Source organism: Dryobates pubescens, chromosome Z (genome assembly GCF_014839835.1).
Source record: "Dryobates pubescens isolate bDryPub1 chromosome Z, bDryPub1.pri, whole genome shotgun sequence".
Lineage (NCBI taxonomy): Eukaryota > Metazoa > Chordata > Aves > Piciformes > Picidae > Dryobates > Dryobates pubescens.
The window spans coordinates 119,854,308-119,879,818 of record NC_071657.1 but is presented as its reverse complement, the minus strand read 5'-3'; the positions used below and the strand labels follow the sequence as shown (position 1 = coordinate 119,879,818).

Here is a 25,511-nt window from a genome sequence, read left to right as displayed (position 1 = left end):
GCCTGGAGCCTTCCTGGGGTCGTTGTGACCCAAGTGTAGGACCCAGCACTTGGTCATGTTGACCCTCATCCTCTTGTCCTTGGCCCATCGATCAAGCCTGGCCAGACCCTCCAGCAGCCCAGCACGGGTCCCAGTACCAAGCTGCGGTGTCACTACGCCGCACAAGCCCGGCGGGTGGAGCAGCCTGGGCTCTGGGCTCGGCTCAGCCGCGCGCATGCGCAGCGCGCCCCTCACCACGGTGGCAGCGCCGTCAGCACATGTCCCGCCCCACTCCCATTACCGACAGCTCGGCGACCCAATGGTGGGAGGCGCGGCGCGGTGATCGACAGCCGCGCCGGAGCAAGGCGGAGGCGGTGGTAGCCTCGCCCCCTCCCGGCGCGGTCTCTTCACGGCGGCATCGGCGGCTCCATTTTCTCCCGCTCCCGCGGCCCCGCAGAGCCCGGCTCGCTTCAGCCCCGGCCGGCGGAGAGACACCAGAGAGACGCCCCTCCCTCGCACCCCGTTCTTCCCTCCCCCGCGCCGCCATGAATGAGGAATACGACGTGATCGTGCTGGGCACCGGCCTCACGGTGAGGAGGAGCCGCCGCCGCTCGCCCGCCTGGGCCTCAGGCCTGCCGCGGGCGGCCGCCGCCCTGCCCCGCCCCACTGTCCCACTCCCCCCCCACCCCCTATGCTGCCCTCCCTTTAGACCCTGTCTGCTTCTGGTCCCCAGCCCCCCCCACCCCCCATCACTCACCCCGGTGCTGATCCTCGCCCCCTCCCGGCGCCGGTGGCCTTTTGCCCGTCTGTCACCTGATTGTCACCTCCCCCCACCCTCCTAGCCCTGGGGGCTGCGCCCTTCCCCTCCCGCCTCCGGTACCCGGGTCCTGGCTCTCTCTCCTGGGTGCTGGATCCCTTCCCCAGTGTCTCACCTGATTATCATCCTCCATGTCAAGCCCTTGTGGCTTTTTTGTCCTTTTCTTATTCTGTCACCTCATCGTTGTAGCCCCTCCCCCCGCCAAATGGGGTGCCTGGCTTCCCCCCTCAGCCCCAACTATTACCTTGAGGTGCCTGTGTCGCTTCCAGCTTCCCCCTCCCCATATTACTCTGAGTAACCCTCTAAAATATTGTCCAGGGGTGCCTAAATTTCTGCTCCTCCTCCCTGCTCCCTACCCCAAAAATATTACCCTAGGATGCCTGGGTTCCTATTTCTGCCCCCCGCTATAACCGGGGGGGTGTTTGAGTTTCTACCCTCCTTTCCCTCCAGCATTACTCTGGCATGCCTGGGGTCTTATTTCCTTATCACCCGGGGGGTGGTGGTGGGGTTTGGTTCCTACTCCCCACCCCACGAAAATATTACCCTGGGGTGTCTGGGTTTTTGCTTCCCCTCCAAATACTACCCAGAGGTGCCTAGATTCTGTTCCCTTCTGTCCCTCACCCCCGACATATGGGTCCTTAGCCTTGTCTAATTATCCTCCCTCCCCCATCACTATTTCACCCGGTACATCTTTGATTCCTCCCCACCCCCATTTTCTGGTCCTTTGCCCCCATCCCTAACTAGACCCCATGGGCTGAGTTCTGGGTTTTTCTAGGATTATAATAGCCCCATGTTTGGATGTGTGCCCCAGCCCCCCGGGGGCCGAGCCCATCTCCTGGGAGGCCCCCTGATCCCCGCTTCTTTGCCTTCGGGGTGTGTGTGTGTGTCTGTGTGTTAAAAGAGGCCCCAGGAAATGCAGTTGTTTAGCAGAGGGAGGGCGGGGGGGAGAACGGACAATAAAACGCCAACGGGGATTTACTGCTTGCTTTTTATTTATTTTATTTATTTATTATTTCCTTTTCCCCTGCACCATCCCCTACCCCAAACCCCAGGTGGCTGCAGGTCCACCATGGAGCTGTGCCCTTCCCAGAGCCGCGCTCAGCTTAGGGTGGAGGCAAACCTGGTTTATCCCCCCCCCCCCTTTCCTTCTCCATCCCTGCTCCGCCTTTGCAGCCTTCGGCTCTTCATCCAGCCCTGACTGCAGCAGGAGGGGGATGGGGAGGCGGGCGAGTCCTGCACGCCTGTCAAATTTGTCCGATTACCATCCTCCCCCCTCTCCGAAAATCACATCCTTTCCTACGTTGTCTCTTCATCTCGGTCATCCCCGAGGAAAGCTAACAGCTGATGGCACCTGGGGGGTGCGGCAGAGAAAAGGGGATGAGCCATGGTGGGGCTTTGTCCTATTGTGGAGGATGCAGTGCTGCTGGCTGCCGACGTAGGGGGGTAAAAGAGACCTAAAAATGGCTGAGCTGCTGCCTGTGAGGTTTTCTGGAGTGGGGAGGGGGATTTCTCCTGGTTCTTGCCTGTCTTTGAGCAGGCACATCACTGCAGCTTGAGAAGGAGCTGAAGGGTGGATTGCAGGTTACAAATAAGAGGCATTGTTTGAGGAAGGAGGGGAAAGAAAATCCAATATGGAGGAGAGGAGGTTTTTCCCCTTGCTATTAAATAGCCTTTCCTGCTGTTGTTTCCTCCTGCTGACGGAGAGAGGGGACTAGACAAAGAGAGATCTTTGGGGTTGGCCCTGAGGGATTTCCCCCACTTCCCCTAGGCCTGGTCATTAGAAATAGATCTGTTTCCTACTGTGGTTTTTGGTGCTGTGATTGATGGAGGGGCTGCCATCCATAGTGTCTGCTGACAGGAGCTGGGCACATGGTTGCTGAAGGCAGATCTGGTTGGTTCTCATCATCATTCCCCTGTTTTGAGTATGGGATTAATGGCAACAAACCCAGTATGTGGCACAAAAAGAAATGTTGCAGAGTGTGGGAAGCGTCTTCCCAGCTGCTGCCCTAAGGTAAACCAAACTTTCCTGGTTGCTTTCATTCCTTTCTCTCTCAAGGTCCTCTTTGAGGTAGCAAGAACAAATTAGGAGGTGAAAGCTTCGTGTCTTTGAGAGGGAAAGCTGCAGTTCTGTCCTGAAACCTGTCTCTGGCTCAGCCAAGCAGGGAGAGGGACTTTTTTGGGGGGAGGTGAAATATAATGAGCTTCTAGTGAAGGGGCCTCAAATAGATTCCCAGCGCCATTAAAATGTAAATGTATGCTTTAGAGTGAGCTGTGGTATCAAGTTGGTAAGCACCCTGCTTAATCTCCAACTGACAAATGCCAATGTAAATTTGACAAAAGGCCTCTTGTGAAATCACTCTTAAGACAAGCTCATGCTAATGATCAGCAGTTGAGTTAAAAAGGAATAAATTAGGGCCCTGTCTTAAGGTGCTGCTTGACCAAACTCCACAGCCTGAGAGTGTTCTGGAGCCCATATTTTGCTTCTGATGTGCAGGGTTTACGTCTCAAATACCAATTAGAGTAGGATGGGCTTCATCTTGAGTTGAGCAGCGAGTGAATGGACACCAGAAGTCCTGGTCCAGCCAGGACATTCCCCATCCTAAAATGCATGGTGTTGGCTCAGCCATGGTAGATGGTGAGTAGTGTTGGAGCAGTCTGGTTCAGGCTGGGCTGCAGAACTGTTCCTGTAGTCAGATAAGGCATAAAAGTTGTAGCTTGATGGTTGCTCCTCCAACTTTGTTGTGGTGGCAGAGTTGGGCTTCCTGAGGAAAAGGAACTGGAAAACACGTTGTGTAGACGCATTCTGGCGTCTCTTTCCTTTTCCAGAGAGCTGTCATGAAACTTCTGATGATGTCTTCAGCCAGCCTTTCCTTAAAGCTGGCCCTTACAGGTGGACTGTAGTGGTGGAGTCCTGTCAGGCTGTTTTAGCTCAGGGGGCTTGTCTCCTCTCTGAAAAGCTTGACTTGCACTTCAAATACTGATCTTGATGCTGCCTGAATGAGCGCAGCTGGGGGTCTCGTTTGAGCACTGTGCCTCTCTACCAGGCTACCTTAAATCATGTCCCATGAGAGTTACCAGTTTACTTATCCCAGCATCCGTCAGTAGGACCAGTACAAAGCCCATAAAATAGCTGTAGGACCATTTTGGACAGGTAACATGCACATAAACTCCACTGTTGATGGATCTAAGAGCACAACATGAGTATTTCAGGTGCTAATCTCTTCTTCAACCAATAAGGAAGAGCTCAGGCAGCTTTAGGACTGGGACTACCGGCACTAATGTATTTGAACTTTTTCCTTTATCTATGCTGATTGATTGGAGACCCCATTGCCGTGCCAAGCTTGTAAAAATGTCTTAGCACCACGGGGAAAAATAATCCCAGAGTGTTTTTAATCCTGAATTAGTGCTGATAAGACAGCTTCAAACTTACAGGAGGTGTAATTAACGTCACGGTGCTCAGACAAGAGAGCTGAGATCCTCTCGATCCTTCTGTGCATTGCGTGGTGGTGAAGTGTTTCGCTGTGGGTGCTCACTACAGGACAGGTGTTTGCAAAGTGCTGGTGGATCTGGCTGTTCTGACATGAGAGCTGGGAGGTCATCCAGCTGCTGTATCCTGGAGGTGCTGCTGGGAATGGCTCCTCTGAGTTGCTCAAGTCTTACAGTCACAGAATTGTTTTGGTTGGAAGAGACCGCTAAGATCATCTAATCCAACCATTAACCCAGCGCTGCCAGGTCACCACTAAACCATGGCCCTCAGCAACACATCTACGCAAATCTGTCTGGGGATGGGGACTCCCCTGCTGCCCTGGGCGGTATGGTCTGGGGCTTGACAACCCCTTTGGGGAAGAAATAGCTCCTCATGTTCAACCTAAACCTGCCTTGGCACAGCTTGGAGCCATTTCCTCTTATCACTTTTCCTATCACTTGTTCCTTGGGAGAAGAGACCAACCTCACCCAACTCCAACCCCAGAGAGTGTGAAGGTCTCCCCTCAGCCTCCTTTTCTCCAGGCTCAACGACCCCAGTTCCCTCAGCTGCTTCTCACCAGACCTGTTCTCCACACCCTTCACCAGCTTCATTACCCTTCTCTGGACATGCTCCAGCCCCTCAGTGTCCTTTTTGGAGTGAGGGGCCCAAAACTGAATGCAAGATTTGAAGTTTAGCCTCGCCAGTGTTCAGACTAGGGGGACAATTGCTTCTTAAATGTCTTTGAGCTCCTCGTGCTGGGCCTGCTGGGTGCGTCATGCATTGCAGATTAGGCAGCATCCTTGTCCCAGACCTGCTGCAGAAACCTGTTTTTAATCTGGAGGGGATAATCAGTAAAGCTGGAGAATGCCTTTCCAGGCTGAAGAGCACCCAGTGTTTTTAGTTTTCAGACTGGTGTTTTCATTTCCACCTCTGTGGCCTGGAAATGGCTTGGCACTTGCTCACCAGGAAGTTTGGGAGTGGGATGTTGTCCCCTCTGACAGCTGTTTGTTATCTCCTTTCTGTGCTCCAGATAATGTGGGTTATTTGATTTGAATTTTGGGTATAATTAAACTTATCTTGTTAGTCCCAGTAGATGAACTCCATGTTCCTGTTGGGTTTTCACTGGTTGCAGGCACTAATCTTCTTACTTGCCAGCTGCCTCCACCAACCTTAAAGCTGCATAAGCCTATTGCAAAGATACACCTTCACTTTCTGAAGGACCAGAGTAACCAAAGTCTGCTTCAAAACAGACTTAATTGTAGAGGCACAGGCCTCATGGCTTGAAGAACCTAAATAAATAAAAAATACATCAAAGTGATTTCTAGCTCCAGGTGGAATGTCACTGCCCTTTGCATCATCCCTTGGTTGTGCCAGTGCAGCAAATAGTTGCTTTTACTTACGGCTAAGCAGAGCTTTGAGTCTTGCCCCTCGCAGTCTGTTGTGGTAGATGGATTCCATCATAGAATGCCCCAAGTTGGAAGGGACCATGAAGATCATCTAGTTGTAAACCCCCCTGCCGTGGGTAGGGATACCTCACAATACACCAGGTTGCTCAAGGCCTCATCCAGCCTGGTCTTAAACAATCCAGGGATGAGATGTCCACAGATACTCTGGGCAGCCTGGTCCAGTGTGTCACCATCCTCATGGTAAAGAACTTCTTCCTGATGTCCAATCTAAATCTCCCCTACTCCGACTTCAAGCCATTGTCCCTTTTCCTATCACCACAGGACTTACAAATTGTCCCCCTCCAACTTTCCTGTAGTCCCCTTCAGGTACTGGAAGGCAACTACAGGGTCTCCCTGGAGCCTTCTCTCCCCAGACTGAACAGACCCAACTCCCTCAGCCTGTCCTCATAGGAGAATATGAGGTGGAATAACTTGGGTGATGGTAATAAGCTGTGTGCAACCTCTTGTTCACCACAGCCAGACCCAGGCTAAGAAAGATCTCTTGCTGTACCAGAGCCCGTTCTCAGAGGGCTTTTGCACAATGTTTTGTGCAGAGTCCTCCCTTTAGTCCTGTTAGATGGCCCAGTGTTGGCTCAAGTTTCCACCAGTCTGTCTGAGCCTTTCTGAGCTGCTGCCCTACTTGGAGAAGGTCCATGTAAACCTTGCATCCCTCAGTCACTGAGGGCTTCTGCGTGCAGCAAGGCCAGTTGTGAGCAGCTTGTGCAAGTGGGGGAAGAGCTGGTGGGCTGAAGCAAGCATGGGATCACCAATATCTCTTGAGTTAGCAGAGTCTGGAGAAGGGGAGGCTGAGGGGCGACCTTGCTGCTCTCTACAGCTCCCTGAGAGGAGGTTGTGGTGGTGAGGTGGGGGTTGGTCTCTTTGCCCTAGAATCAGATGATGGAATGAGAGGAAATGGCTTCAGATTGTGCCAGGAGAGGTTTAGGTTGGAGATTAGAAAGAATTTCTTTCCTGTAAGAGTGGTGAGGCCTTGGAACAGGCTGCCCGGGATGGTGGTGGAGTCACCATCCATGGAGGTGTTTAAGAAACGTGAGGACATGGCACTCAGGAGTGTGGTTTGATGGCTATGGTGGTGTGAGGCTGATGGTCGGACTCAGTGATCTTAGAGGTATTTTCCAGCCAAAACAACCCCATTATTCTATCCCTTATTCCTGGATTAGAGAGGAAAGTGCTGTCTCTACCTTTCTGCTGCACGCTGCTCCCTGCTGCTGCGCTCTGCGGCCATTTGCAGCGGCCGAGCTGCGCCGCAGCTGGCATTGATTGCTCTGACTTGCTCTGTCATTCATTGAGCAGCAGAACAGCAGCAGCTCTGGGGAGCCTGGTGTAACCTGAGCTGGCTGAGCTGTGGATTCTAGTGGCACAATGTGACTGTCATTTGTACCAACTGTCATTTGAGGTGGAGGTGCTCAACCTCAACTGGATACCTGGAGCTCTTCCCTGCTGTGTCTTGATGCCCTTCTCACTGTCGGCAGCGGCTCAGTTTTACCCCGTTGTGTGGTGTTGATATTTATAGTTTATGTGGCCAGCAGGTCAAGGGAGGTTCTTCTTCCCCTCTGCTCTGCCCTTACGGGGCCACATCTGGAGTATTGTGTCCACTTCTGGCCTCTCTCAGACAGGGATATACTGGAGAGTGTCCAGTGGAGGCTATGAGGGTGGTGAAGGGGCTGGAACATCTGTCTGATGAGAGACTGAGTGGCCTGGGGCTGAAGGGAGATCTTGTTAATGTTTATAAATATCTCAAGGATGGGTGTTGAGAAGGGGCCAGTCTCTTTTCAGTGGTGTCCTCTGCAGTAAGACAAGAGGCAGCGGATGCAAACTGGAACATAGGAAGTTCCACCTCAACAGGAGGAGAAACTTTACTTTGAAGATGCTGGAGCCCTGGCTGCCCAGCTAGAGACTTTCAGAATCCTTCTGGATGCCTTCCTGCTTTGGCAGGGGGATTGGACTGGATGATCTCCAGAGGTCCCTTCCAACCCCTACCGTTGTATGAGAAAGACCCAGAGTTGAAGTCTGCTGCTTGCCCTTTTCCATTTGCAGTCTAAACTCTGTCCTTATCAGCTCAGGCTGTTTGTTTTCCTCGCTCCCTGACCCAAACGACATCATGACACATGAAGCAGTTCCTAGACCCAGACTGGTTGCACCAGTGCAACCAGAAAGGAATTGCTGAGCTGGGAGGATAAATCTATTGTCCCTCTCATGTGTTTTATGACCGAGCCGTGGCCTTGTCAGCTGTGAAGGGAAGCGAGGGTGAAAGAATTTGAGTGCTCTGGGGCTCTGTGGGAGCCTGGGAGATAGAATGAGGCTGCTCAATGAGCCTTGGATGAAAAAGTACTGTGATACCTCCACTTCCACCACCAGAATGGGTGTGAATTAAGATTTAAAAGGTGCTTAGGACATCTTAAATCTTCTGCTGGGACTCAGATTTGCTTGAGGGGGATGCTGGCTTAGAATCACAGATTTGTTTTGGTTGGAGAAGACCTCTAGGACTGAGTCCAACAGTCAGTCTGACACCACCATGGCCACTAAACCGTGTCCCAAAGTGCCATGTGCACATGTTTCTTGAACACCTGCAGGGATGGTGACTCCACCACCTCCCTATCAGCCTGTTCCAATGTCTGACCACTCCTGCAGGGAAGAAATTTTTCCTGATATCCAACTGAAACCTCCCCTGGCATAATTTGAGGTCATTCCTCTCATTCTATCACCTGACACTAGGGAGAAGAGACCAACCCCCACCTCACTCCAACCAATCAATGAGGTCTCCCCTCAGCCTCCTCCAGGCTAAACAAGCCCAAGTTCCCTCAGCTGCTCCTCACAAGACTTTTTCTCCAGACCCTTCACCAGCTTCATTGCCCTTCACTGAACACACTGCAGCACTTCAATGTCCTTGCAGTGAGGGTCCCAAAACTGAGCCCAGGATTCAAGGTATGGCCTCACCAGTGCTGGATTACAGAGGCAGTTTGGGCAGGCAAGCTGTGTAAGAGATACAGGCTCATTGGGAAGCAGTGAGTGAAGTAATCTGAGAAGACAGAGCAAGAAATGCTTTGAAGCTTCTTCAGATGGGTGAAGGGAATCAGCTGACATCTGGACATGCTGCAGAATGTAGCTTCTGCAGCCTTGAAGTGTAACTTCGTCCCTCTGACTGATACTTCTGTTGGTTTGAAATTTTAGTTGTCTTCCTTGTGGCTCAGCTCCAGCGTGGACACTGGCAGTCTTAAAGCACCAGCTGGCAGAGATGGCCTGCCAGGTTTTTGGAAGATGTTCCAGGGGGAATAAAACCACAGGTTGGAGCAAAGAGTCAAACCAGAGCCTTCTCCTAGAGCTCATTGAAGTGTGGTTTAAATGAGATGATGCTGGCTAGTGGAGATGCACTTGGTCTGATAGTCAGTCCCATGTTGCCTGTGGTAAATCATTAACACCTGAACTGACACCATAAAAGCCACCTCTGCTTTCACTGGTGTGATTCCTCAGCCTCAAAGGGCTCATGGTGCTCTCAAGTAGGGTCTTAGCTCAGAGTTTGGTGCAGTTTTGTCTGCTGTAGGCGTCCTCTGCTTTCTTTAAGGTACGGTGAAGCAATGGAGGGACATGAGTGATCTGGAATCTGAGGAGGTATGGTGCTGGAAGGAGCAGCTGATGGGTCATGCAGAGGTTTTGTGGAAAGCACTTTGGGTAATTCAAGATCTGTGGTGACCATGAAGCCTTGCCATCACCCATGACTGAGGTCCCCCACAACTTCAGGGATTAAACTCAAGAGTGTCTCACTCTTGTCATGCACCAGGCAGGCAGCTCCAGCTTTGTTCTTCCATGCCTTGGCTGAATTCCTGTGGCACCTTGACAGGTAATAGGCTGCTCAGCAGTGCCTGGCTCTCCCAGTAGAAGGTTTTCCTGTTGCCACCTGGAAGTTCAAAACTAGCAAATCCTCACACAGGCAGTCCCTGCCAGCCATCTGTGCACCTACAGATGTTGAGACACTTAGGGAAAAAAAACCACACAGAATCATGGAACACTTGAGGTTGGATGGGACCTCTCTAAAGGTTATCTAGTCCAATTGCCCTTCAGTCAGCAGGGATATCTGCAGCAAGAGCAGGTTGCTCAGAGCCCCAGGCAACCTGGCCTGGAATGGTTCCAGGGATGGGGCATCTACCACCTTGCTGGGGCAACCTGGGACAGGGTCTCACCAACTGCAGTGGAAGAAATTTCTTCCTTCTCTCTAGTCTAAATCTCCCTCTTTTACTTCAAAACCATCACCCTTTGTCCTGTCACAACAGGCCCTGCTAAAAGCTCTGTCCCTGGCTTTCTTCTTGGCCCCTTTAAGTTCTGAAAGGTCCCAAGAGGGTCTCTCTGGAGCCTTCTCTTCTCCAGGCTGAACAACCCCAGCTCTCTCAGCCTGGCCCTGGAATTCTTTGCAGTGAGGGTGATGAGACACTGGAACAGATTGCTCAGAGAGGTTGTGGATGCCTCCTCTGTGGAGGTGTTCAAGGCCAGGTTGGATAAGGCCTTGAGCAACCTGGTCTAGTGGGAGGTGTGTCTGCCCATATTTGGGAGGGGTTGGGGGGGTGGGGTGTGTGTGGAACAAGATGATCTTTGAGGTCCCTTCCAACCCAAACTATTCTATGAATCTCTGAAGGATCTCATGGAGGTGTAGATCTTTGCAAGAGCCACAAGCTGCTAATTCTCTTGAATGAACACCTCCTGGGCAAGTAGAGGTGCAGTGGTGGCATCTCTCAGCAGCTGAATGTGGGGTTTTAGAGACTGAATAAAACACAGTAACGCTGATGGTGAATGAGAACTCCACTGCAGAAAAGAAAGAGCAGTAAAAGCTCCACCATGAGGTCTCCTAAAGCTGCAGATCCTCAAGTTTCTGTTAAGCTCTTAGGCTTGTGGGTGTTGGATCCGGTGACCGGGTTAGTGGCAAAGTTGTGTTTTAATGAGGATTTAGCTCTGCAGGTTCTTAGCTGGCTCTGCAAGCTACAATTTGTGTCCCTCTGCAATTAGCCTTTTGGAGTGGTGTTCAGACGTGGCAGCTGATCTGCTGCTCCAAGTCATGCCGGTGGTTTTAATCTCAGCTGGCACATAGCAAGGATAGCAAAGTGTCTGCTGAGGTGATAAAGCTCCCAAGTGGCTTCATTTTGGTCTTTGTGACCTCTGTGAGCAGCTGTTGACTCTCATGCATGTCCCAGTGTGGTAAAGATCAATGATTGAGGTTTTGAGTAGACTAACTGAAGTCTAGGTAAGATCTCTTCTCAGAATTCCATGTAGTGGGGGTTGCAAGGGGCCTGTGGAGATCATCCAGTCCAACCCCCTTGCTAAAGCAACAGCACCCACAGCAGATTACCCAGCATCACCGTGGCCAGGTGGGTTTTGAATCTCTCTAGAGAAGGAGACTTCACAAGCTGTCTGGGCCGCCTGCTTCAGGGCTCCACCACCCTTGCAGCAATGAATTTTCTCCTTATATTCAGATGGAACCTCCTGAGTTCCATTTTGGTGTCCCTTGTCAGTGGTGCCCAGTGACAGGACAAGACTCAGGCTGCTCTTCTCCAGGCTCAACAGCCCTAGAGCTCTCAGGCTTTCCTCCTGAGAGCTCTGAGATGCTTCAGGCCCCCCAGTATCTTTGTAGCCTGCACTGGACTCTCTCCAGTTCCCTGTCTCTCTTGAAGTGGGGAGCCCAGAACTGGATCCACTACTCCAGGTGTGGCCTGGCTAGTGCAGAGTTGTGTTCCTGCTGTCACTCATGTGTGAGGGTGTTGTCTCTCTGTGGACATCCTTAAACTGATAACTGGTGGTTTAGGAGTAGAGAATTTCCTCATCTGGCCCAAAAGCATGAACCTCCCAGAAATGCCCTCAGGGTAGCCCTGGTAGGTGGTGGTTGTGTGGTTCAAACCTCTTGGTTGTCTTGCCCAGAGGAGACAACAAGCCTAGTAAGGGGTTAATCTCAGCTGGAAGGCTTTTAGTGCACCTCTTAGTTCTGCAGCGAGGCAACTGGTTGGGTTCTTTTCAAAGGACTCTGCAGAAACCTTCCCATCCAGACATGCTGCAGGCTGTCTGAACATGCTCTCTGGGAGAACATCCTCGTGCAAAAGGAGACTCAAGCACAGCTGACACCTCATTTGCTTCCTCTGTCTAGGAATGCATCCTCTCTGGGATCATGTCGGTGAATGGAAAGAAGGTTCTCCACATGGACCGTAACTCTTACTACGGAGGGGAAAGTGCATCCATCACACCTCTGGAGGATGTGAGTACAGAGGCTGACACCCACCTAGTGTCTCCTCCCTGGCTCCTAATTTACTCCTAAGGGCTTCCTTGGAGTAGGAATGTTTGACAGGAGGTTGGACTTGATGATCTCAGAGGGCTCTTCCCACCTCAACAGCTCTGTGGTTCTCTGGTGCTTCCATACCAGATAATAGTGGGGGGGAAGCCTGTGTCTGTGTGTTTGTACTTGGTGGGTGTTGCCTGTAGTTGCCAACCCAGAAGCACACAGCACTTGGAGTCATGGAATCATTTTGTTTGGAAGAGCCCTTTTAAAATGATTGAGTCCAACCATTAACCCACCACTGCCAGGTCACCACTAAACCATAGCCCTCAGCACCACAGCTACACAGCTTTGAAATATTTCTGGGGGCAATGATTCAAGCACTGCCCTGGGCAGCCTGTTCCAGGGCTTGACAACCCTTTCCATGAAGAAATTATTCCTCACATCCAACCTAAACCTCCCCTGGTGCAACCTGAGGCTGTTTCCTCTCATTCTGTCACTTACGTGGGAGAAGAGACCATCCCTCACCTGGCTCCAGCCTCCTTTCAGGTAGTTGTAGAGAGCCAGGAGGTGTCCCCTCAGTTTCCTTTTTTTCCCAGACTAAACAGCCCCAGTTCCCTCATCTGCTCCTCACCAGACCTGTTATCCAGACCCTTTACTACCTTTGTTGCCCTTCTCTGCACATGCTCCAGCTTCTCAATGTCTTTCTTGCAGTGAGAGGCCCAAAACCAAGCCAGGATTTGCGGTGTGGCCTCACCAGTGCCCTGTCCAGGGGGACAGTCCCTGCCCTGGTCCGCACCCTGATCCAGAGGGACAGTCCCTGCCCCTGGCCACACTATTGCTGATCCAAGCCAGCATGTTTGTGGCCTTCTTGGCCTGCGGGGCACACATACTGGTTCATCTTCAGCCACTTGACCAGCACCCACAGGTCCTTTTCCATCAGGCAGTTTCAACCATTCTGCCCAAATCCTGGAGGATTCCTGGGGGTGTTGTGACCCAGGTGTGGGACTCAGCACTTGGCCTTCTTGAACCTCATCCTATTGGCCTCAGCTCATTGATCCATCCTGGCCAAATTTTGCAGAGCCCCCGTACCTTGAAGTAGATCAACACTCATGCCCAACATGATGTTATCTGCCATCAGATTGCTCATCCAGATCATTGATAAAGATATAAGAGAGAACTGGCCCCAGCACTGAGCCCTGGGGAGCACCACTTATGACCAGGCACCAACAGCAGTGCACTCCATTCCCCACCACTCTTTGGACCTGGCCATCCAGCCAGTCCTTAACCCAGCAAAGTCTCAACCCATCCAAGCCGTGAGCAGCCAGTTTCTCCATGAGGATGCTGTGGGAGACTGCCAACAGCTTTACTGAAGTACAGGTAGACAACATCCACTCAGCCTTCCCCTCATCCACTAGGTGGTCACCTTGTTGTGCAAGGAGATCAGGTTAGTTGAGCAGGACTTGTCCTTCATAATTCAGTGCTGACTGGGCCTGAGTGCAGGCTGTCCTGCACGTGCTGTGTGATGGCACTCAGGATGATCTTCTCCATGACCTTCCCTGGCACTGAGGTCAGGCTGACAGGAGGTTTAATGCCCCACAGCCAGATGTTAAAATTTTGGTTTAACTCCTTCTGCTGCCCTTGGTGGCCAGTGTTAACATTTTGGCTGTACTCCTGCCCTTGATGGCCAACATTTGTGTCCTCTTTGATGTTACACTTGGTGCTTGGTCTGTGAGGACTTCCAGCTAGATAGATGCCAGCTCATGTGCTCACTGCTTACACCCTGTTGTACCCCCAAAGCTGTTGGCAAGATGTAAGGAAACGTCTCCTCTCTTTCCTGCTCAACCAGGTTAAACACTTAGGTTGAGAACCGTGATCTGGGACAGGCAGAATCCTGCCTACTTCTGAAACAGATGTTTGGAGCAGATTATCTACCTTAAACATCATTTCAGTTCAGAAGGTCATCACTTCCCAAGCCTCAAGCCTTGGAAAGAGTAGAGTGATGCTGCCTGATTCTTGCTGTAGGGACACCCTGCACGTGCTGTGTGTTGCATCAAAACTCAAAGTGGAGCTGAAATGTTGCCCAGAAGCCTGCTGTGAAGAGCTTGATGTTCAGATTGAGGAGCTGTGGGGGTGGAAAGTGTGTATGGGGGTGGGAGAAATTACAGCCATAGTTACTTCCTCTACTACAGCCTGCTTTGTGTTCTCTCTTCAAGCTCTACAAAAGGTTTAATCTGCCAGGAACTCCACCAGAATCGATGGGGCGAGGAAGGGACTGGAACGTGGACCTCATTCCAAAATTCCTTATGGCTAACGGTAAGTGAGGGCTGAGCAGCTTCCAAACCTGCCTCCTGAGCTTAGCCTCATGCCACAAGCACCACAGCTGCTCCTCTGTAGAATGTTTTGGCTGTGGACCTTTCAAACTGAGAAGATCCAGCTTGGAGCATGCATCACTGGTGTGACTGGAGGGTCTGAACGTCTGTTTTCCAGCGTCCTCTCTGACCATGTTTGTGTTTCTAGCTAGAGTTACTGCCATGAAAACTGTGCCTTGTGGTTCTTCCATGGATTAGGAAGAAATGATGAATGATGGGCTCCATGGGGACCTTTAATCCCCGTTGTTCCTGTTCTCTGGCTTGCAGACACAGTCATCCCTCAGTGGTGCTACAAATCCTCAGTCTTTATGCATTCCAGCACGGGAAAGGTCTTCTAGACCAAGTCCACTCTTGGTGAACTGGTTACCAGTTCAGGCAAGTCTGGGGCATCTCCTTGTTCCAGACACCAGCCAGTTGCTTCAGGAATCTCTTGTCTGTGAAGCATGAGGAGGTAGATGTGCAGTGTCAGTCCTGGCTCAGGTTTAGTGCAGGAGATTTGATACAAGATTCCAGTCAAGGTTTGGTTTGTCTGGCCTCAGCTTGCACTGTGGTGCATTTCGAAGGGTCAGCAACCCCCTGGGGGTTTGACACCTGGTGGGGATAAGAAGTGGACATGTGTTGGCCCTTGCAAGCCAGCAGCTAGTTTGTGGTTAAGTTGGCTGGACAAGACAATAGGAAACCATCGTGATGGGTTGTCATCATCATCATGAAGATAATCAGGTCTGGAAGCCCTCTGCTGTGAGGACAGGCTGAGAGAGTTGAGGTTGTTCAGCCTGCAGAATTGAAGCTTCCAGGGAGACCTTCTGGTGGCCTTTCAGTACTTAAAAGGGCCAAGAAGAAAGCTGGGGACAGACTTTTCAGCAGGGCCTGTTGTGGACAGGATGAGGGGTGATGGTTTGAGGCTAAAAGGGGAGATTTAGACTGGAGAGAAGGAAGAAATTCTTCATTGTGAGGGTGGTGAGACGCTGGAACTGGTTGCCCAGAGAGGTTGTGGATGTCCCATCCCTGGAATCATTTCAGGTCACGTTGTCTGGGGCTCTGAGCAACCTGCTCTAGTGGGAGATGTCCCTGCCCATGACAGGGGGTTGAACTAGATGACCTTGAAAGGTCCCTTCCAACCCAAACCAGTCTGTGATTCCATGACAGCTAACACTTAGGTCGTGCTAGATGTGAGTAGTGAGGATGAGGAGCCGCCATGCTCCAAAGCCGTGACCTTGTTTGTCGTGTTGAGTGTGATGGAGCTACAAGGAGCAAAGAGCAGCCATGCTCTGCAGTGGATTAACATGCTGCAGGATGGCTTTTACTCAGGGGAGTAATGAAAACCACAGGAGTGAGAAAGAAGCTGTGAGGAACCCATAAAACTACCTCATAATTGCACTAGTGAGTATCTGGCACACTTTGTCTGTTACACAAGGGTGTAAGAGCTGTGTGGGTTGAACGTGGTGCTGCCATTGAAGGGTTTGCTGTGCTGGAAGAACTCTCTGTCCTCCTGGCTATAGATCAACTGGCTGACTTGTGCCAAACCTCCTTTCCAGGTCAGTTGGTAAAGATGCTGCTCTACACAGAAGTCACTCGCTACTTAGACTTCAAGGTGATCGAGGGGAGCTTCGTCTACAAGGGAGGGAAGATCTACAAAGTTCCTTCCACTGAGGCAGAAGCTTTGGCATCCAGTGAGTAGTTGCACCTTACTTACTTCCTCCTGAGGCTACCATCTCTAGACAGAGGTCTCTGCCACCCACATCTCAGGATGTCCTATACTTGATGCTCTTCATGTGGTGCTGTGTGTAGACTCCATCTCAATATCAAGCCATGGTTAGCATGGATGTCTTCCACATCTCACCTGGCTTCAAACACCACTAAGAGTGTGAGCCTTGAGCTTCCTGAGCCTTCAGTTACTCTTTTCTTGGAGCTTTCAAGCTGTTCATTCTGTGGCTCATCTGGTGGGAATCTGGCAGTATTTAACCTCTCCAGGAGGTTACATATGGGGCTTCTGCTCCCAGCTCTGCCATGAAGATTTCACCTTGAGCCCTTGCTGGGTGGGATTTGTGTGTGAAAAATGTTGATGTTCATTGGCAGGCACATATGAATGACTGATTCCAACCTGTGGCATCTACCTCCAGTCTGAATGGCTGTCTACCTAAATTTCACCCTTCTGATCATTCCCAGTTGTGTGGTGAAATAATTAGGAGGTAACAAAGGGTGGTCCAAGAACTTCAGATGTAGCATCAGAAGTCTCCTGATAGACTGAATCCTGGGAATGAGGCTCATAGTACATGGCTTCTTTATAGCTTGGAGCCATCTTCATGGCAGATACTGCTGGTGGTTGTGAAGTCATCAGGTGATCCTTCCATTTGGCCACATTGCCAAATGACCAGGAGAGTCCTCAGACTCTCACTGGCAGAAGCAGGAGGTGCCTTTGGTGCTGTCTCTGACTTCATGTTTCAGTAAGTCCAATCTGGCTTCTAATTCATGTAAAATAAACACATAAAGGGTTGGGAGTTTTGACCCTCACATCACCTGTTTGTTCCTTGGTGAGGAGAGCACAGCAGCATTTGCTTTGATGGAACTGGGATCACCACTAAGTCTGGTAGATACCAAACACAGGTCTCTGCTTAGGGAAGATCAGGTTGGGCTTTACACTGAGCTAAGCAGAAACTGCTCTCCAGGCTTTCCCTCAGCAGGAAGTAGCATGTGTCAGCCTCCAGCCATCCCTTGAGAAAAGTTGGTGGTACCACCTCTTGGACTACACCAGGACAGGTCTGTGTGGAGCTTTAGCAAGGTGAGAGGCCTCGAGCACAAGCCCTGTGAGGAGAGGCTGAGTGAGCTGGGATTGCTTAGCCTGGACAAGAGGAGGCTCAGAGGAGACCTTATTGCTATCTACAATTACCTGAAGGGAGGTTGTAGCCAGGAGAGGGTTGATCTCTTCTCCCAAGCAACCAGCACCAGAACAAGAGGACACAGTCTCAGACTGCACCAGGGGAAGTTTAGGCTCAAGGTGAGGAGAAAGTTCTTCCCAGAAAGAGAGATTGGCCATTGGGATATGCTGCCCAAGGAGATGGTGGAGTCACCATCCCTGGAGGTGCTCAAGAGGGGATTTGATGTAGCACTTGGAGCCATGGTTTAGGGGTCATGAGGTCTCGGGTGACAGGTTGGACTTGATGATCTTTGAGTTCTTTTCCAACCTTATTGATTCTATGATATGTTAGAATAGAATAGAATTAACCAGGTTGGAAAAGACCTTCGAGATCATTGAGTCCAGCCTATCACCCAACACCACCTAATCAAATAAACCATGGCACCAAGTGCCCCATCCAGACTCTTCCTAAATACCTCCAGTGACGGTGACTCCACCACCTCCCTGGGCAGCCCATTCCAATGGCCACTCACTCTCTCTGTAAAGAACTTCTTCCTAACCTCCAGCTTAAACCTCCCCTGGAGCAGCTTGAGACTGTGTCCTCTTGTTCTGGTGCTGGTTGCCTGGGAGAAGAGACCATCCCCCACCTGGCTACAGCCTCCCTTCAGGTAGTTGTGGACAGCAATAAGATCTCTTCTGAGCCTCTTCTCCAGGCTAAGCAGCACCAGCTCCCTCAGCCTCTCTCCACACAGGGCTTGTGCTCCAAACCCCTCATCAGCTTTGTTAGTGTGGAAGTAGCATGTGTAAGCCTGCAGCCATGCCTTGAGAAAGGCTGGTGGCGTAGCACCTCCTTGTCTGCGCCAGGAGAGCTGCTTCATGTCAGATGCCGGTGTCTCCCGCTTGAACAGAGGGCCTTGGTTAGAGTGCTCGGGGCCGGGTGGCAGGCGAGGACGCGGCGCTGGCAGCAGCTGCCGGTCGTCGGCCAGCTGTGGCAGCGGGAAGGCCCCGCGCGGCGGCGTGGTGCCGAGAGTGCCCTGGTTTGCAGGCCTGATGGGCTTGTTCGAGAAGCGCCGCTTCAGGAAGTTCCTGGTCTACGTTGCCAACTTCGACGAGAGCGACCCCCGCACCTTCGAGGGCGTGGACCCCAAGAAGACCACCATGCGTGACGTCTACAAGAAGTTTGACCTGGGGCAGGATGTCATTGACTTCACAGGCCACGCTCTGGCACTCTACAGGACTGATGAGTAAGTGCTGCCGCTTCTGCAGGCCGTGCGCTCGCTGAGCCTGGAGGAGACCTTTCAGGTCACGGAGTCCAGCCGCTGACTCAGCACTGCCGGGTCAGCGCTAGCCACGTCCCTCAGCACCACATCTCCTGGGCTTTGAAACCCTTCCAGGGATGGGGACTCCAACACTGCCCTGGCCAGCCTGTTCCGCAAGGGGAAGAAATTCTTCCTCATGTCCAACCTCCCCTGGGGAAACCTGAGGTCTTTTGCACTTGTTCTATGGGAGAGGAGACCAACCCCTACCTGATTCCAGCCTCCTTTCAGGGAATTGTAGAGAACCAGAACTTCTCCCCTCAGCCTCCTTTTCTGCAGGCTGAACAACCCCAATTCTCTCAGTTGCTCCTCACGAGATTTGTGCTCTAGACCCTTCACCAGCTTTGTTGCCTTTCTCTGGACACATTCCAGCCCCTTAATGTCTTTCTTGGAGTGAAGGACCCAAAACTGAACCTGGGATTTGAGGTGTCACCGCACCAGTGCCCAGTACAGGAAGACAGTCCCTGCCCTGCTCCTGCTGGCCACACTATTGCTTCTCCAAGCCAGGATGCTAGTGGTCTTCTTGGCCACCTGGGCTAGCTGGGGTGCTGGGAGCCTACATCACAGGCTTTGAGTTGAGTGTAAGATGTCCCCATGAATCTTGAAACACCAGGACCTCTGCTTTCTGGGATTCCTGGGGTTAATGAGATATCTCCTTCTTGCATAAAGCCCCTAGTGACACAGAGCCCTCCAAAAAAGGGAACTTCCAGGGAAGTGCTTGCCAGGAGCAGCTGGGTGGTGAGGAAGGAAGCTTCAGGGGAAGTAAATGTTTTTCTCTCTTGGGTGTGTTGTAGTCCAAGTCTTGGTTTGTGAGACCTTGACCTGATGTGTCTGCCCTCTCCAGCTATCTAGATCAACCATGCCAAGAAACAATCAACAGGATTAAGCTCTACAGTGAGTCTCTGGCTAGATATGGGAAGAGCCCCTACCTTTATCCACTCTACGGCCTGGGAGAGCTGCCCCAGGGCTTTGCAAGGTGAGAACTTTGGGGGCTGGACTCCAGGAGTGGTTTTTCTCAACCCTGCTGTGGGACATCAGATGTGTGGAGTCAGTGCTCAGGCTTCCAGAACATGATGCTGGAAGAACAGTTCTGTGGTTGTTAACAGTTCTCTTCATAGATTCATGGAATAGTTAGGTTAGAAGGACCTAAAAATCATTCATTTCCAACTCTCCATGGGTGGGGACACCTTCCACTAGATCAGGTTGCTTAAGGCCTCATCCAGCTTGGCCTTGGAACACCTCCAGGGAGGGGGCAAAGATGTTGGATTTGCATACCTGGTATAGCGTGCAGGTCTTACACCATAGGACTGTGGGTTACACTGACCAGATTCTTGTTAGCTGGGGTTAATGCTGCCCATAACTGGCTCCAAACACCATCTGATGCCTTGCAGAGAGGACAGCATTGTCGGAGCAATGTTATTTTGAAGGGGTTAGTGTCTCATGTGGGGTTTGTCCAAGTGGAACAGAAGCAGGGTGGGCTGGAAGGGCTGTTAAGAAGCCAACGTGGCCCTGAGGAGCGTGCTCAGGCGGCTTTCCTCTTGCAGGCTAAGTGCTATCTATGGAGGCACCTACATGCTGAACAAGCCCATCGAGGAGATCGTGATAGAAAATGGCAAAGTGGTTGGTGTCAAGTCTGAAGGAGAGGTTGGTGCCTTATGATTGTTTACTTAATCCCCACCCCACATGCTGCCTCTCAGAATTGAGGCTGTTGGTCTTCAGTCTGAACAAACACAGCAAAAGACTCCTCATCACAGCACTAAGACCACAAGTGCTTGGCCAATTCTTTTGCCCCATGCCAACTTAAGACGTGGTGAGGAGTCTTACTTCTCAGTGGGCCCATTTTAGGAGCTGGAATGAAACCTCCATGAGGGTAGCAAAGTTGTCTTTGGAATTAATCAGGCTGGTGGAACTGGAAAGGAGCTGCTTGCTGGTTTCTAATGTGGGTTTGAAACCAGCTCTGTCTTTGACTTGAGGCATTGGCAGCTCGGAGCTGGCACGCAGCCTTTCTGCAGCTTCTTCTCAACCTGGTAATACAAAGCGAGGGAGTGTTGGGAGCTAAAAATGTCCTCCCAGCTGGAGCAGGAGCTTCACAGGACAGTGTAGCACTTGCTGGTAGGGTATTGTGTCCCTTCTGATCATGTGCCCTGGCCAGCAGCAGAGGTGACAGTCCATGCTAGAGTGATGTGTCCAAGTGCAGGCAGCCTGAAGGCTTCCAATTGGACAAATCTGGAACTCTTGGTGTCAAAATGAGTTCTGAGGAACTGATGGACTCCTGTCTGCTGGGTTCCACCTTGACTGCAATTAGTTATGGTTCTAGACTGGGAGGACTGGACTCTAGTGGTCAGAGCTTAAGCATGTGCTGAATGACATGGAGAAGATGTGATCACGCAGCTACATGTGGTCTTCTAGGAGCAATGTGCTGAGGTTTGGCTTGCCCAAGTCAAAGTGTCCTGCTGGCAGGGAAATAAGAACCTGATTCAGGAAGAGCCACTTCAAAATTGCTCTTGATGTTACCCAAAAGCATAGAACAGTAGGGCTTGGAAGGGAACTCTGGAGATCATTAAGTCCAACACCCTGCCATGACAAATCCACCTAGAGAAGGTCACACAGGAACATGTTCATGTTTTGAACGTCTCCAGAGATGGAGACTCCACCACCTCTCTGGGCAGCCTGCTCCAGTCACCCTTAACTCCTCCAGTTTAGATGCTTTCAGTTTGTGCTCATTGCCCTTGTCCTCTCACTGGGCACTGCTGATCGGGTTCCTCCCCTCTGCCTGTGTGTGGTGGTCACTGGGGGTCTGTCCCTCTGCAGGTGGCTCGCTGCAAACAGCTCATCTGCGACCCCAGCTACGTCTCAGACCGTGTGACGAAGGTGGGCCAAGTGATTCGGGTAATCTGCATCCTGAGCCACCCCATCAAGAACACCAACGATGCCAACTCCTGCCAGATCATCATTCCACAGAACCAGGTCAACCGGAAATCAGGTGTGTGGTGAGGGGGCGCTGCTGGGGCTCACCTCACTGGCCTTGAGGTGGTTGTTAAGTGGCCTTGAGCTGAACGTGTGCTCTGATCACAGAATGGTTTTGGTGGCAAGAGACCTTTAAGGTCATTGAGTCCAACCTTTAATCCAGCACTGCCAGGTCACCACTAAACCATGGCCCTCAGCATAATACATCTACACAGCTTTGAAATAGCTCCAGGGGTGGTGATTCAACCACTGCCCTGGGCAGCCTGTTCCAGGGTTTGACAGCCCTTTCCATGAAGAAATTGTTCTTCATATCCACTCTAAACCTCCCCTGGTGCAACCTGAGGCTGTTTCTTTTCAACCTGTCACTTGTTCTTTGGGAGCCACCTGGCTCCAACCTCCTTTCAGGGAGTTGCAGAGAGCCGCAAGGTGTCCCCTCAGCCTCCTTTTCTCTAGGCTAAACAACCCCAGGACCCTCAGCTGCTCCTCACCCAACCTGTTCTCCAGACCCTTCACCAGCTGCTTTGCCCTTCTCTGGACATGTTCCAGCCCCTTGATGTCCTTGGAGTGAGGGGCCCAAAACTGAACTCAGTGTTTGAGGTGTGGCCTCACCAGATGAGATGTCCAGTGAGACGTGACTCCAGCAGGAAAAGGCACTTTCTGCTGCTCCTGTGGAAGCATTTATGTCCCTGTCCAGAAGCCCTTTCAGGCCCCAGCAAGGCTCTGCTTTGTGTAGATTAGGCAGGGGTAGGCAGGAGAAGCTGGGTGCCTGTGGTCGGAAATCTGTGTGAGGAACCCACTGGAGGAAGTGCCCTGGTCTGGCAGAAGTGGTGAGGAGCCTGATGGTGCTCTAGGAGGGGCTGATGGCTGCATGCAGGAGAATACTGGAGCGGGTTGCCCAGGGAGGCTGTGGATGCCCCCCTCTATGGAGGAGTTCAAGGCAGGTTGGATGAGGTCTTGAGCAAGCTGGGCTAATGGGAGGTGTCCCTGCCCGTGGCTGGGGGGCTTGGAACTAGATGGTCTTTAAGGTCCCTTCTGACCCAAACCATTCTGTGAATCTATGAGAAATGATTCCTCACCCTTGGCCAGAGGGGTGGGCTGGCTCCTGGAGACCTGTCACAGCCACAGGAAACTGGATTTTGGGGAGCTTAGTGTCATGTTGAAGCTCCTCAGCCAAGAGACAGAGCTGGTAGGGCTGCCAGACAAGGATGGACCTCGTTCAAGTGTGGTCCTACACCAGAGAAGGAGGTACAAAGCATCAGGGGAGCAGGGGGATGGGTGTGTGAGGTCAAGGAGGCTTTGGGGCCAGGGCAGGCCCGGTCCAAGCTGTTGATCTTGCCTGGCTCTTGCTGACCTTCTGCTGTGTGTCCTCAGACATCTACGTCTGCATGATCTCCTCCGCACACAACGTGGCGGCTCAGGGCAAGTACATCGCCATCGCCAGCACCACCGTGGAGACTGCCGACCCAGAGAAGGAAATCAAGCCGGCCTTGGACCTCTTGGAGCCCATTGAGCAGAAGTAGGTCCTCAGTGAGCCCCCTCTCCCCCTTCTCACCTTTCTGCTGCTGCTTAGGCCTGAGATGAAGGCTGAGGGGATCTGAAGGACGCTGGGCTGCACCAAGGGGTTCAAACTCTGCAGCTTGGCTGCACAGAATCATAGAGTAGGGTTGGTTGGAAGAGACCTTTCAGATAATTGAGTCCAACCATTAACCCTGCACTGCCAGGGCACCACTAAACCATGGCCCTCAGCAACCCTTCTACACAGCTGGTGGTGATTCAACCACTGCCCTGGGCAGCTTGTTCCAGGACTTAACAACCCTCTCCATGAAGAAATTGTTCTTCATGTCCAACCTAAACCTCCCCTGGGGCAACTTGAGGCTATTTCCTCTCAGCCTGTCACTTGGGATAAGAGACCAACCCCCACCTGGCTCCAGCCTCCTTTCAGGGAGCCAGAATTTCTCCCCTCAGCCTCCTTTTCTCCAGGCTGAATGACCCCAGTTCCCTCAGCTGCTCCTTACCAGACCTGTTCTCCAGACCCTTCACCAGCTTTGTTGCCCTTCTCTGGACCCACTCCAGCACCTCAATGTCCTTCTTGGAATGAGGGGCCCAAAACTGAACCTAGAATTTGAGGTGTGGCCTCACAGGGCAGCATGATGCCCTGAAGCACCCACACTGATGTCACCAACATTCCAACCATTCTCAGGCTCTCTTTTCCCCCTCTTCCAGGTTTGTCAGCATCAGCGACCTGTTTGCCCCAACTGATCTGGGCACCGAAAGCCAGGTGAGTAACTTCTGAGGGGCTAAGCCTGGAGGGGGTCACTAACTTCTGAGGGGCTAAGCTGGGAGTAACCTTGGAGGAGGTGAGAAAGTGCTGAGGGGGTAAGCTTGGAGAGGGTGAGGAGAGCAGCTGAGCTCTCAGCTTCACCTCTTTGCAGATCTTCATCTCTCGCACCTACGATGCCACCACTCACTTTGAGACGACGTGCGACGACATCAAGGATATTTACAAGAGGATGATGGGCTCAGAGTTCGACTTCGAGGAGATGAAGCGCAAGAAGAACGACATCTACGGGGAGGAGGAGCAGCAGTAATGAGAGAATCTCGTTTAATTAGGAGAAATTGCAAATGGGCTCAATATGAATATTAAGGAACTTAATGAAGACTGTAAGGAAATCCAATATTGTAAGGCCTGCTTTTTGTAACCCCCATCTCGGAGAGATTGAAGAGTTCTGCACTGGTGGTGATCCCGGGTTTGGGTTGTTTGTTTTTCTGGGACATCATGTGTTAATGATCTCATCTTAGGGGCTGCTGTCCAGAATCTGGCTAATTACTGACTTGATTTCCTAACTAACCTCCCTAAGGGGCAGACCCAACCCTCCTGGTTTTTGGTAGCTGTTGGTGCAGACCTTCGCTAACTCACTGACCAAGCTGTGTCTTGACCTTTGTGTTCTCTAACCATTTGTAAGCCACCCTTCATGGTTCTGTGCTTCTGGTGAGCTCAAGTAGGTGGTGACACTTGTCACCCAAACCTGATTCTATCAAGGTAAAATAGCAACTCTGAGCACTCCATCATTGTGGACAGCATCCCCTTCGTTCCCCTCCCCTCCGCTCCCCATCTCTCTTTCCCATCTAACTCTGTGGCAAAGTTGTATCTATCTATGGACAAAGCCCCCACCACCATCTCATTGTAGCAGCAAAATGTTGGCTTGGTTCTGGGCACAGAACTTTAACCTTCTCCACTTGGAAGCTTCTCAAACCTCTGTTTACATCGGGTGGGACACAGCTGTGCCTAAAAGGCTCCTCTATTATTATTATTTTTTTTTGGTTGGTTTTGTTTTGGGTTTTTGGTTTTGGTTTTTTGTTTTTTTTTGTGTTTTAATCTTAATAAAAATTGAGAGAACAAATTACAGAGCAGGCAAGATTGTGGGAGTATTTTTCTGTAGGCTCGGTGGCTTCTGGGAGGACGGACCAAAAACGGCACTGCGGTATCGATATGACAGAGCCTTCTGCTTCTCCTTGTCTCCTTGAAAAGGCTCCAGATGATTTCTGTACTGCGAAGTAAAGCCAAACTCTGGAAACCAGTCCCAGCCTCTCGTCTGATTCACTTCCAAGCTGTGTCAGCAGCACCTCCCCTCTCAGCTCTCTACAGTAAAGGTACTGGAACAGGTTGTCCAGGGAGGTCGTGGATGCCCCCTCCCTGGAGGTGTTCAAGGCCGGGTTGGATGAGGCTTTGCGCAACCTGGGCTAGTGGTGTCCCTGCTCATGGTGCAGGGGTGGGGTGGAAGTGGATGATCTTTAAGGTCCCTTCCGCCCTAAATCATTCTGTGTCTCTGAATGCCTCTAGATCTCTGCCTGAGAGGGTTGATCTAGTTGGTGGTGTCCCTGCTGCCTGCAGGGGGTTGGACAAGATGATTTCCAAAGGTCCTTCTACCCCAATGCAACCTGTGAAGGGCGAGAGCTGCAGAGCCTTTCCTTCTGAAAACAGGCTCAGGGTTCTTGGGCTGGGGCTTCCCAGCTGACAAACGCTTGG

At 51.6% G+C, this 25,511-nt stretch overlaps 1 protein-coding gene across 1 annotated transcript; it reads left to right on the top strand.

Moving 5' to 3' along the window:
* Positions 1-357: 357 nt before the first annotated feature.
* On the top strand, positions 358-25,064 carry GDI2 (GDP dissociation inhibitor 2). The gene is made up of 11 exons (XM_054178361.1): positions 358-569; positions 11,850-11,957; positions 14,192-14,291; positions 15,883-16,017; positions 18,247-18,445; positions 19,362-19,493; positions 20,062-20,161; positions 21,329-21,500; positions 22,856-23,000; positions 23,708-23,762; positions 23,917-25,064. The coding sequence occupies exons 1-11, from the start codon at positions 525-527 to the stop codon at positions 24,070-24,072; spliced, it is 1,347 nt and encodes a 448-aa protein (XP_054034336.1). The 5' UTR covers positions 358-524; the 3' UTR covers positions 24,073-25,064.
* Positions 25,065-25,511: the final 447 nt, after the last annotated feature.